At 45.1% G+C, this 13,445-nt stretch overlaps 1 protein-coding gene across 1 annotated transcript in view; it reads right to left on the bottom strand.

Annotated features, from left to right (window-relative positions):
• The window catches only part of loxhd1a (lipoxygenase homology PLAT domains 1a), a 160,387-nt gene that overhangs the window by 65,603 nt on the left and 81,339 nt on the right, over positions 1 to 13,445 (bottom strand). Inside the window, exons 19-21 of the mRNA XM_078198217.1 lie at positions 11,563 to 11,857; positions 6,855 to 7,006; positions 4,547 to 4,680 (exon numbers count right to left, since the gene is read on the bottom strand). Coding sequence (XP_078054343.1) covers positions 4,547 to 4,680; positions 6,855 to 7,006; positions 11,563 to 11,857 — 581 coding nt within the window. The remainder of the gene's footprint in view (positions 1 to 4,546; positions 4,681 to 6,854; positions 7,007 to 11,562; positions 11,858 to 13,445) is intronic.

The following is a 13,445-nucleotide window of genomic DNA, read 5'->3' as shown; positions in this document are numbered from 1 at the left end:
CGCGGGGCCCTTGAGGAGAGGCTCGGGGCCCTCGGGATGAGATATATCGTTTTGGATGCTGTTGAGGGAGATGGTCTCTCAGGGGATTTTATGTTTTATTCATTCGTGGGACATGGGCATCGCTGGCTGGCCAGCATTTATCACCCATCCCTAGTTGCCCTTGAGAAAGTGCAGGTGAGCTACCTTCTTGAGCGATTGAAACAACTGAGTGGCTTGCTGGGCCATTTCAGAGGGCAGTTGAGAGTCAACCACATTGCTGTGGCTCTGGAGTCACATGTAGGCCAGACCGGGTAAGGATGGCAGATTTCCTTCCCTAAAGGACATTAGATAATAGCAGCCAAATTTGTATCATTATGTTTGGCTTTGTTGCACAGGGGAGGGGAAATTCAATAGTTGTGGGGGATTCAACTGTAAGGGGAATAGATAGACTCCAGGATGTAATGTTGCCTTCCTGGTGCTAGGGTCAAAGATGTCCCAGAGTGGTTGCAGGACACTCTGAAGAGGGAGGGGGAATAGCCTGTGGTTGTGGTACACATTGGGACAAATGACACAGATAACAAAAAAAGGATGAGGTCCTAAAAGCAGAATATAGAGAGCTAGGAAGCAAACTGAAAAGTAGGACCTCAAAGGTAGTGATCTCAGGACCGTGTTAGTCAGAGTAGAAACAGCAGGATTTATAGAATGAATATGTGGCTGAAAGGATGATGTGAGGGGGAGGGTTTCAGATTCCTAGGGCATTGGGACCAGTTCTGGGGAAGTTTGACATGTACAAACTGGACGGGTTACACTTGGGCAGGACTGGGACTGATGTCTGTGGTGGGGAGGTACTTGTACTTGCTAGAGTGGCTGGGGAGGTGGATTAAACTAATATGGCAGGGGGATGGGCACCTATGTAAGGATTCAGAGCAGGGGGAATCAAGAACAAGAGAAAAGGCCAAAAGAGTAACAAGGGAGAGAGTAGGGCTTCTTATGTATCAACAAGGTCAGCTATGTGCGGATCCACAAGAGATGGGTGAGATCCTAAATGAATATTTCTTATCGGTATTTACTGTTGAGAAAAGCATGGATGTTAGGGAACTCAGGGAAATGAATAGTGATGTCTTGAGGAGTGTACATATTACAGAGAAGGAGATGCTGGAAGTCTTAAAGCGCATCAAGGTAGATAAATCCCTGGGACCTGATGAAGTGTATCCCAGGACGTTGTGGGAGGCTAGGGAGGAAATTGCGGGTCCCCTAGCAGAGATATTTGAATAATCGTTACTCACAGGTGAGGTGCCTGAAGATTGGAGAGTGGCAAATGTTGTGCCCTTGTTTAAAAAGGGCTGCAGGGAAAAGCCTGGGAACTACAGGCCGGTGAGCCTCACATCTGTGGTGGGTAAGTTGTTGGAAGATATTTTGAGAGATAGGATCTACAGGCATTTAGAGACACAAGGACTGATTAGGGACAGTCAGCATGGCTTTGTGAGTGGAAAATCATGTCTCACAAATTTGATTGAGTTTTTTGAAGGGGTAACCAAGAAGGTAGATGAGGCCAGTGCAGTTGATGTTGTCTACATGGATTTTAGCAAGGCCTTAGACAAGGTGCCGCATGGTAGGTTGTTGCATTAGGTTAAATCTCATGGGATCCAGGGTGAGGTAGCTAAATGGATACAAAATTGGCTTGATGACAGAAACCAGAGGGTGGTTGTAGAGGGTTGTTTTTCAAACTGGAGGCCTGTGACCAGCGGTGTGCCTCAGGGATCAGTGCTGAGTCCACTGTTATTTGTCATTTATATTAATGATTTGGATGAGAATATAGGAGGCATGGTTAGTAAGTTTGCAGATAACACCAAGATTGATTTGATTTGATTTATTATTGTCACATGTATTAACATACAGTGAAAAGTATTGTTTTTTGCGCGCTATACAGACAAAGCATACCATTCATATAGAAGGAAACGAGAGAGTGCAGAATGTAGTGTTACAGTCATAGTTAGGGTGTAGAGAAAGATCAACTTAATGCAAGGGACGTTCATTCAAAAGTCTGACAGCAGCAGTGAAGAAGCTGTTCTTGAGTCGGTTGGTACGTGACCTCAGACTTTTGTATCTTTTACCCTAAGGAAGAAGGTGGAAGAGAGAATGTCTGGGGTGCGTGGGGTCCTTCATTATGCTGGCTGCTTTGCCGAGGTAGCGGGAAGTGTAGATGGAGGCAATGGCTGGGAGGCTGGTTTGCGTGATGGAATTGGGCTATATTCACGACCTTTTGTAGTTCCTTGCGGTCTTGGGCAGAGCAGGAGCCATACCAAGCTGTGATACAGCCAGAAAGAATGCTTTCTATGGTGCATCTGTAAAAGTTGGTGACAGTCATAGCTGACATGCCAAATTTCCTTAGTCTTCTGAGAAAGTAGAGGCGCTGGTGGGCTTTCTTAACTATAGTGTTGGCATGGGGGGACCAGGACAGGTTGTTGGTGATATGGACACCTAAAAACCTGAAGCTCTCGACCCTTTCTACTTCACCCCCATTGATGTAGACAGGGGCATGTTCTCCTTTACGCTTCCTGAAGTCGATGACAATCTCCTTCGTTTTGTTGACATTGAGGGAGAGATTATTGTTGCCGCACCAGTTCACCAGATTCTCTATCTCATTCCTGTACTCTGTCTAGTCATTGTTTGGGATTTGACCCACTATGGTGGTGTTGTCAGCAAACATGAAAATCAAATTGGAGGGGAATTTGGCCGCACAGACTGGTGGCAAATGGACAGTGAAGAAGGTTATCTCGGATTGCAACGGGATCTTGATCATTTGGGCCAGTGGGCTGGCGGGTGGCAGATGGAGTTTAATTTAGATAAATGCGAGATGATGCATTTTGGTAGACTGAACCAGGGCAGGACTTACTGAGTTAATGATAGGGCATTGGGAGAGTTACAGAACAAAGAGATCGAGGGGTACAGGTTCATAGCTCCTTGAAAGTGGAGTCACAGGTGGACAGAGTGGTGAAGAAGGCATTCAGCATGCTTGATTTCATTGGTCAGAACATCGGAGTTGGGACATCTTGTTGAAGTTGTACAAGACATTGGTAAGGCCACATTTGGAATACTGTGTTCAGTTCTGGTCACCTTATTACAGAAAGGATATTATTAAACTAGAAAGAGTGCAGAAGAGATTTACTAGGATACTACCGGGACTTGATGGTTTGAGTTATAAGGAGAGGCTGGATGGACTGGGACTTTTTTCTCTGGAGCGTAGGAGGCGATCTTATAGAGTGATCTTATAGAGGTCTATAAAATAATGAGGGGCATAGATCAACTAGATAGTCAATATCTTTTCCCAAAGGTAGGGGAGCCTAAAACTAGAGGGCATAAGTTTAAGGTGAGAGGGGAGAGATACAAAAGTGTCCAGACGGGCAATTTTTTCACACAGAGGGTGGTGAGTATCTGGAACAAGTTGCCAGAGGTAGTAGTAGAGGCGGGTACAATTTTGTCTTTTAAAAAGCGTTTAGACAGTTACATGGGTAAGATGGGTATAGAGGGATATGGGCCAAATGCAGGCAATTGGGACTAGCTTCGGGGTTTAAAAAGAAGGGCAGCATGGACAAGTTGGGCCGAAGGGTCTGTTTCCATGCTGTAAATCTCTATGACTCTAAAAAGACAACAAGGAGAATCAGATAAGATCACAGTAAAAAAAATAGTAGGAAAGGGACCAGGAATGTTAAAAAGGCTCACCATAAGGTTTTGCTACTGAATGTTCAGAACATTCAAAGTAAAATGGATGAATTAGTTGCACAGATAGATCTAAAGGGGTATGATATAGCCGGCATTACGGAGACGTGGCTCCAAGGTGATCAAGGATGGGAACTAAACATGAGAGCTACTCAGTGTTTAAGAAGGACAGACAGAAAGGAAAAGATGGCGGAGTTGCATTGTTGATTAAAGATTATATTGATACATTATTGAGGAAGGATATTAGCACAGATGATGTGGAGTCTGTGTGGGTCATGTTGAGAAACACCAAACAGCAAAAAACATTCATGGGGATGGAATATAGACCACTAAACTGTAGTGGTAATGTTGGGAAAAGCATTAGACAGGAAATCAAAGGTGCATGTGTTAAAGGAACATCTATGATTATGGCTGACTTTAATCTGCATATAGGTTGGGTGAGTCAAATTAGTCACAGTGCAATAGAGGAGGAATATCTGGAATTAGACGGGGTGGTTTTCTAGACCAATAGATTGAGGAACTATCAAGGGAACAGGCCATCTTAGACTGGTAATTGTATAATGGGAAAGGATTGGTTGGCGACCTAGCTGTGCGAGAACTCTTGTGCATGAGTGACCATAAAGTTTATTTATTTATCACAAGTAAGGCTTGCATTAACACTGCAATGAAGTTACTGTGAAATTTCACTAGTCGTCACAGTCCGGCGCCTGTTCGGGTCAATGCAACTAACCATAATGTTATAGAATTAAATAATTAAAATAATTTATTTAGTTCAACAAACATGTTGGAGTAGGAATGGGAAACAGATGCATTCCAACCTTCTCACTTTGTACACATCAATACTCACGTGGTGTCATCCTTCTCATCAACAATTTCCACTCTGTCCAGGAACCAGGCTGCATTTCCTCCTGCATTATCATGTCGAATGCGTAGCTTCCTTAACACACCCAGGTCAATGGCTTTGATCAAAAATATATCTTCCTGCATCAGAAAACAAAATATAATAAAAATTGAGATTGAGCACGGGGGTTTCCTTAATTTATTCATTCACGGAATGTGGGCACCATGGGTAAGGCCAGCATTTATTGCCCATCGCCTAAATTGCCCTCTAGAAGCCGGTGATGCTCAAATTGTTACAGCTCATATGATGAAGGCACACCACTGTTAGGGAGGGCGTTCCAGGATTTTAACTCAGCGCCAGCGGGAGTAGGCAGCTCACCCACAGGGAATCTAAAAATTAGGGAAAATAGGAACCAGGGAAAAATAAGGGGCAACAATTGCTACAAGAACAAATAAAAAAATCAGGAGCAGAACAAGTCCCTTACACCACACGGATTGCAGCGATTCAGGAAGGTAGCTCACCATCACCTTCTCAAGGGCAACTCAGGATGGGCAATAGATGCTGGCCTAACCAGCGACACTCTTAGAAGTTAATAGCATGGAAACAGGCCCTTCGGTCCAACTTGTCCATGCCGCCCAGTTTTTACTATTAAGCTAGTCCCAATTGCTCGCATTTGGCCCATATCCCTCTATACCCATCTTACCCATGTAACTCACATCACATGAATGGATTAAAAAAAAACTAGAAAGAGACAATACACTTTAGAGTTCAAATGTCAAATTAATTTGGTTAGAATTAATGAACAATTGAGGAGATACCAAGCTGCTGGGGGTATGCTACAGGTTACTACATACACTAAGTCCTCACGTTGTGTTCCCGGGTCAGGTTGACTGAGCTTGCAAATGACCTGTCTCTGTGCTCCTGACCTGGGAGCAAATGTCCGGGGCATCGTATGAAAATAAATCAGCTTTTCATAAAAAGAAACCCAAAAGTGTTTTATGAGCAGGTGCAAAAAGGCAGAGCAAAGAGTAAAAAGATCAAAGGAAGGATGGAGCTGATCAGGGACCAAAATGGAAATCCGCTTGCTGAGACTGAAGGCAAGGCTGAAATAATATTGACCAAAATTAGGCAGAACCAACATGATTTTATGAAAGGGTAATATTTTTGGCAAATTTATTAGAGCTTGCCTGAGGACCCAGTTGTCATGTGCAGCATTAGTTGTTTTGATTTCATTATTATTGTCACGTGTATTGGGATAGAGTGAAAAGTATTGTTTCTTGCGCACTATACAGATAAAATATACCGTTCATAGAGTACATAGGGGAGCAGGAAAGGATAGGGTGCAGAATATAGTGTTGCAGTTACAGGAAAGGTGAAGAGAAAGATCAGCTTAATATATGATATGACCATTCAAAAGTCTGTTCATAGAATCCCTACAGTGCAGAAGGAGGCCATTTGGCTCATCGAGCCTGCACCGACAGCAATCCCACCCAGGCCTTATCCCCATAAACCCACGTATTTACCCTGCTAATACCCCTGACACTGAGGGAGAATTTAGCATGGCCAATCCACCTAATCTGCATATCTTTGGACTGTGGGAGGAAACCGGAACACCCGGAGGAAACGCACGCAGACACGGGGAGAACATGCAAAGTCCACACAGACAGTCACCCAAGGCTGAAATTGAATTCGGGTCCCTGGCACTGTGAGATAGCAGTGCTAACCATTGTGCCCCCGTGTTGATACATGTTTTCAGACTTTTGTATTTTTTTCCCAGCGGAAGAAGGTGGAAAAGACTATATCTGGGCTGTGTGGGGTCCTCAATTATGCTGGGTGCTTTCCTGAGGCAGCAGGAAGTATAGACAGAGTCAAGGGGAGGCGCAAGGAGATGGGAGGCGCAAGCCAAAAGCCAGACAAACATATGAGTCTTCACACAATGGGTGGAATTTTACTGGCACACCCGCCCAAAGTTTGTACGATCCTTCCCGAGATCACCGGAGAATGCCATTCTCCGAGACTTGCCCGCTCCCGGAATTGAGGCGGGCGTGCCGGTAGAATTCCGGCCAATATTCAACCACATATGCTTCAGGTAAGGATTGTTGGATAGTGGAATTCATCGCAAGGAAATCTAAGGCAGGAAGTTAAGCAATGTTTATGTCTTGGCTAAATCACAAAATTTGGCATTGACTCGATATTGAACCTGGGATCTTCCCGGTTTAACATCACTTTGTCTTACTGCACCATGCACTGAGAGATGGTAAACCCTAACCCTCTCACACCCACATCCCCAAACAATCCACCAACTGCATCACACCTGTCCTTTTTCAAACTTGTTGAGATGGTTCGACATCTTGAGGTAACGTTCTCCAGTATCTGTTGTCCCACCAAAAATGTTAATAAAGACATTGGCATCTGTTCCTGCGCCCAGCACATTTCCAGTAATCACGTGAACCATGTATGTGTTTTCTGCAAATAGAACAGGCATGAAACAAACTCTACTGATATCTCTGGTCGCTACTTCTTTGCATAATGCAATTCCAATAAATCTCTCAAGAAATGTCGGTTCTTGTGGGGGGGGGGGTCAATTTTATCCTAACCTTCGCCAAAAAATTGTCGAGAATGAGGGTACAACGCTGGCTTTACTCTATTTTACTCTACCGAATTCAGTAAAGAATAGCATCTGATTAGATGTAGCATCCCACCAAAACCATCTGTTTCCCAACAAGCAAGTTAGGTTTACATCAGTACAGAGTTTCAATCAATTATGGATTAACCTTTAGGTTATTGACGATAATACAACTCAGGAGATATGATAACAGGGTTATCATACTCTCCAGTTGGGTAGGATATTTGAGGTGGAGAATAATGGGAGAACTTGTTTCAAAGTGTGGAGCTGAAAATCCTCAGCATTGCTTGGTGTGCTGCAAGGGCAGGACCTGATGTATCAAAGTCTCAACCTTATGGGGGGATATTGTGGACTCTGGGAGGGTCAACATGATGTGGAGATGCCGGCGTTGGACTGGGGTAAACACAGTAAGAGTTTTAACAACACCAGGCTAAAGTCCAACAGGTTTATTTGGTAGCAAATGCCATTAGCTTTCGGAGCACTGCTCCTTCGTCAGATGGAGTGGAAATCTGCTCTCAAACAGGGCACAGAGACACAAAATCAAGTTACAGAATACTGATTAGAATGCGAATCTCTACAGCCAACCAGGTCTTAAAGATACCCTTATAAGACCCTCGTCAGACCCCACTTGGAGTACTGTGCTCAGTTCTGGTCACCTCATTACAGGAAGGATGTGGAAAAGATTGAAAGGGTGCAGAGGAGATTTACAAGGATGTTGCCTGGATTGAGTGGCATGCCTTATGAGGATAGGCTGAGGGAGCTCGGTCTTTTCTCCTTGGAGAGATGTAAGATGAGAGGAGACCTAATAGAGGTATACAAGGTGTTGAGAGGCATAGATCGGGTGGACTCTCAGAGGCTTTTTCCCAGGGTGGAAATAGCTGCTACGAGAGGACACAGGTTTAGTGTGCTGGGGGGTAGGTACAGGGGAAATGTTAGGGGGAAGTTTTTCACACAGAGGGTGGTGGGCGAGTGGAATCGGCTGCCGTCAGTAGTGGTGGAGGCAAACTCAATAGGGTGTTTTAAGAGACACCTGGATGAGTACATGGGACTTAATAGGATGGAGGGTTATAGGTAGGCCTAAAAGGTAGGGATATGTTCGGCACAACTTGTGGAGCCGAAGGGCCTGTTTTTGTGCTGTAGTTTTCTATGTTTCTATACAGACAATGTGAGTGGAGGGAGCATTAAGCACAGATTAAAGAGATGTGTATTGTCTCCAGACAGGACAGCCAGTGAGATTCTGCAAGTCCAGGAGGCAAGCTGTGGGGGTTACTGATAGTGTGACATAAACCCAAGATCCCGGTTTAGGCCGTCCTGAGCAGAAACTGATAGTCAAGTTCCGCACACATGAGGACGGCCTAAACCGGGATCTTGGGTTCATGTCACACTATCTGTAACCCCCACAGCTTGCCTCCTGGACTTGCAGAATCTCACTGGCTGTCCTGTCTGGTGACAATACACATCTCTTTAACCTGTGCTTAATGCTCCCTCCACTCACATTGTCTGTATCTTTAAGACCTGGTTGGCTGTAGAGATTCGCATTCTAATCAGTATTCTGTAACTTGATTTTGTGTCTCTGTGCCCTGTTTGAGAGCAGATTTCCACTTCATCTGACGAAGGAGCAGCGCTCCGAAAGCTAATGGCATTTGCTACCAAATAAACCTGTAGGGTCAACATGAGCAGAATCTTTGAAGGGGGCAAGACTCCCAAGATAAGAAGTTCTTATAACCCACCCCAGAGGGTTAATAGTGTAGAGTGGACCGGCCTGTCAAAGGGTCTTGTGGTCGCACCGTTTTCCACCATTGACAATGTCTCGGGCAAGTATCAGCTCCGTTTTAACATCAATTTATTTTCCCTATTGTTTGCCTCAATATGTTAAATAGTAGATTTTATGAATTAATAATTGAGGAGATATGGCAAAATCTTTTTAAAATTCATTTATGGGATGTGGGCTTCACTGGCTGGACCATCATTTGCTGCCCATCCCCAACTAACCTGAATAGCGAGGCCATTTAACAGCCCACATTGCTGTGGATCTGGAGTGACACGTAAGCCAGGCTAGACCAGATATAGTTAGCAGATTTCCATCCCTAAAGGACAAGTGATTGGTTTTTTACAACAATTGATTCAAGATCATCATTACACTTTTAATTTCAGAACTCATCCAATTCAAATTTTACCCCCTCCCCATAGTCCCCTCCCACCCCCACCCCTCCTCCTCCCTCCTACCCCGCTGTGAAAAAAGAAGTATTATTTGGCTGCAATGGCACATACCCCAAAAAAGTCTGAGAAACATCTAGCTTCATATTGCGTCCTCTGATTTTTCATGCCCATTCCATATGGAAATGAGGAGTCCAATGCCTGTCTTGGAACCAGTCTGCAAATTGGGCTATGCCAAGATAGACTGAAATGGTCATAAACACTTGAGGACTACTGCTAACCAACTTCATGGCTGGCTGCTGTAGGATTGTGACCTTGTTTTATAGAATATTTTAAGGTGCAATTTTTAATCTACAGTATTAAAGGTTTATTTATAAGGGTACTCTATAGATTCAGTGAATTGTGGAACGCCACTCCACTCGGGAATCTTCTGTGACCACTGCCAATAACACAGGGAGTACAATTTGAAAAGACACTTTAATGTGCAGCAATCTTGCGGTGTCCAAGGATCAGCCTCTCTCCCGTTATCCTCCCCTGATTTAACGAATCAGGGACGCAGGCCCAAATTCACCCTTTCGGAATGGGAGTTCTTCCTCAGGAGGTACAGTAATTCGCTCAAAATACTGAAATAAGGCCCAAGGCCCAATTCTGGGTGAATTGCCAGTTGGTTATTTGTTTGAAAATGGGCCATATCCAATTTCTACGCCATGGTGTCTGCGTGTTCCATAAGGTGCTCTGAACGTTGTTCCATAGTGTAAATGGGGCAGTACTAACCCAGGGGAAAGTGACACACGGGACCCACTATCAGACTTTACTTCTGTATTAAAAATTGAGCAAATTGCTTCATTTACAATGCAAAATAAAAACAGTATTGGCTTTACAGGTGGGCAACTAACCCAGGTGCCATGGTCAGTGGGGGAATGGGGAGCAGTCGCCATGGTCACCATGGTGTTCAGTGAAAAAATTCAAACTAAAAGAAAACCATTTTGGTGAAAAAAACGTTCAAGTGTAAGTGTATCTGCTGAAAAATTGGGAGGTGGGGATTAAAGGTTAAGGATACATGCTCATCTAACAGGGAATCCCCCTTCTTTTCACCCTGTATTGTGGGGGCATCTTTTGGCCTGTCCTGCTTTGACACTGCAGCCACGTGTGAGTGTGGTGAGGAAGCTGCCATCTTGGTTACACTCTGTGCAAAAGCAAAGATGTGTGAAGATGTTGGTCACATGTTAGTCAGTGCTTTGCACGGGAAACCTTTTTGTTGATTTAGGCAATGTGCAATGGATGATAAGTGAAAGTTACGCGATGGCGAAGGCAGACAAAGTCATGCACTTGGAACAGAACCATAGAATCCCTACAGTGCAGAAGGAGGCCATTTGGCCCATCGAGTCTGCATCGAGCACAATCCCACGCAAACCTTAACCCCATGCATTTACCCTAGCTAGTCCCCCTGACACTAAGGGGCAATTTAGCATGGCCAATCCACCTAACTCGCATATCTTTGGACTGTGAGAGGAAACCGGAGTACCACGCAGACATGGGGAGAAAGTGCAGACTCCGCACAGACAATGACCCGAGACTGGAATTGAGCCTGGGTCCCTGGCGCTGTGAGGCAGCAGTGCTAACCACTGTGCCATGAACAAGCATCTTCATATGTTATTGAGGTCTAGGTTTGGTTTTACGCTTTAATGTTTAAACTTGTCACTTAACTGTTATTTTTCTTTATGACTCATATCATTCATTTGAATTACAAAACCTTTGAGATTATGAGGGGAAGTGTGAGAGGGGACAGGATAAAACTAAACTGTTTCCCTTGGTGGAGAATTCTTGGACCAGGGGACATAGATTCAAGATAAGTGGCAAAAGGTGTAGAGGGGGCATGATGAAGAACTTTTCTTACATAAAAGGTGGTGGGTGTCTGGAATTTGCTGCCTGAGTTGGTGGTGGAGGCAGAGAGCCTAAACTCTATTAAAAAGTCCCTGGATCTGCACCTCGTGCTGTAAGCTACAGGGCTACGGGCCGGGTGCAGGAAGGTGAGATTAGAAAAGGCACCTGGGTGTCCTTGGGCTGGCATGGACAAGATGGGCTGAATGGCCTCCTTCTGTGCTGCAACTTTCCTATGGTTCTATTACAACTGAGATTTTTACGAATGTGACTGCATACTTACACTCAGAGAAAGGGCATCGAAACGTAGGTTTGCTCCCGGTGCCATATTCTCCAAGGCTGGCCCTCTTTTACTCACCTTCAATGTCATCAGATTCCTCTGGTAAGAGCTCCACCACCAGCTCTCTGTCTCCCTCATCCCTGGCAAGCCAGCGCTGACAGTTGAAGGTGTAGGTCTCCATTACCTCCTTCTGCAGGCCACCAAAGGCCGCCTCAACTTTCTTTTTCTTTTTTTTCTTCTTCTTGTCTTCCTCCACGGCCGTGATGTTCAGTCGATTGATTATGACTGATTCCAGGAACCAGCCGGGAGCCAAGCCACTTCCGTCGTGACCGATTCGGAGTTTGATCAATTTGCCGACATCCAGGGCCTCAATCTGCGTATGTGAAAATCAGCTGAATCAGTGGAAAAGCGGAGTCTGAGTCGCTCTAAGCTGGATGCAGCAGGGTCTGCAGGCCAGTTCAAACCAGCTCACTGCAAACACTCTGCTCATAAAAGGCTAGAGTTTATAAATTAGTGTCACAAGTAAGCTTACATTAACACTGCAATGAAGTTACTGTGAAAATCCCCTAGTTGCCACACTCCGGAGCCCGTTCGGGTACACTGAGGGAGAATTTAACATGGCCAATGCACCTAACCAGCACCCGGAGGAAACCCACGCAGACACAGGGAGAACGTGCAAATTCCACACAGACAGTGACCCGAGCCGGGAATAGAACCCAGGCCCCTGGTGCTGTGAGGCAGTGGTGCTAACCACTGTGCCACCGTGCCCTGATTTTGTGTCTCTTGTTTTAGCTGTTTTAGTAATGGTGGTGGAGGGTAGGAGACTTATCGTCTGGCTCCTGGTAAACATGCTTGCACAGCCATTGGCAGCCCTGGTGTGGAGGATCTGTTTTTTTTGGCTGAACAGGTTTGGGGGTGTCACTTTGCACCTGCTGCTGGTTGTATGAAGCCCTTGTGTCAGACTGGAACCACCTGGAAACTGCTTCTGTCTGCATCATTGCCAGTCCTTCTCACTGAGCTCTTACAAGCTCTCTTGCTCCTTTCTTGCTTTCCATTACCTTGCTGAGATGATTTTCATTCACTAGTTTCCACCTCCTTCCAATCCTCACAAGCAACATTCCGTCTCCCCATTTCATTTGACCACCTGATGTATCTCATATTAAGACATCAACGAGCAAATAAATCTCTTCAAATCAACACTGGGAAGATTGAATCTAAATTCTGTTAAAGGTTCATACACTGCTTCCAGCTTAATCTCTCTTCCTGACTCATTCTTTAAAATTTATTTATTAGTCATAAGTAAGCTTACATTAACACTGCAATGAAGTTACTGTTAAAATCCCCTAGTCGCCACACTCCAGTATCTATTCAGGTACGCTGTTGGAGAATTTAGCACGGCCAATGCACCTAACCAGCACGTCTTGCAGACTGTGGGAGGAAACCGGAGCACCCGGAGGAAACCAACGCAGACACGGGAGAAGGTGCAGACTTTACACAGACAGTGACCCAATCTGGGAATCGATCCCAGGTTCCTGGTGCTGTGAGGCCGGAGTACTAACTACTGTGCCACCGTGCCACCCTAGATCATTCTAATCTAGACTCTGTGTAACAGTGCTATTTTGCCTGACAGAGAGCTAAGTTTTTTTGTCCCATTTGTCATAAAGATTGCTTACTTTCATTTTCCATATAATTACCAGCCTCGCACCCCCTGTAATCCCTCCTCCAAGTCCGACTGAGCCTCTGCTCCTGATGCAGTTCCCTCCACACTGGGGAGACTAAAAGCAGACTGGGTGACCACTTTGCGGAACACCTTCGCTTAGTCCGCATGCATGACCCTGACCTTCCTGTCACTTGCCATTTCAATTCACAATCTTGCTCTCATGCCCACATGTCCATCCTTGGCCTGCTGCAACGTTCTAGTGAAGCCCAATGCAAACTGGAGGAACAGCATCTCATCTTCC

The sequence above is a fragment of the Mustelus asterias genome, chromosome 1 (genome assembly GCF_964213995.1).
Source record: "Mustelus asterias chromosome 1, sMusAst1.hap1.1, whole genome shotgun sequence".
Classification (NCBI taxonomy): Eukaryota; Metazoa; Chordata; class Chondrichthyes; order Carcharhiniformes; family Triakidae; genus Mustelus; species Mustelus asterias.
The sequence above is the reverse complement of the archived record's forward strand: the minus strand, read 5'-3'. Positions and strand labels throughout refer to the sequence as shown.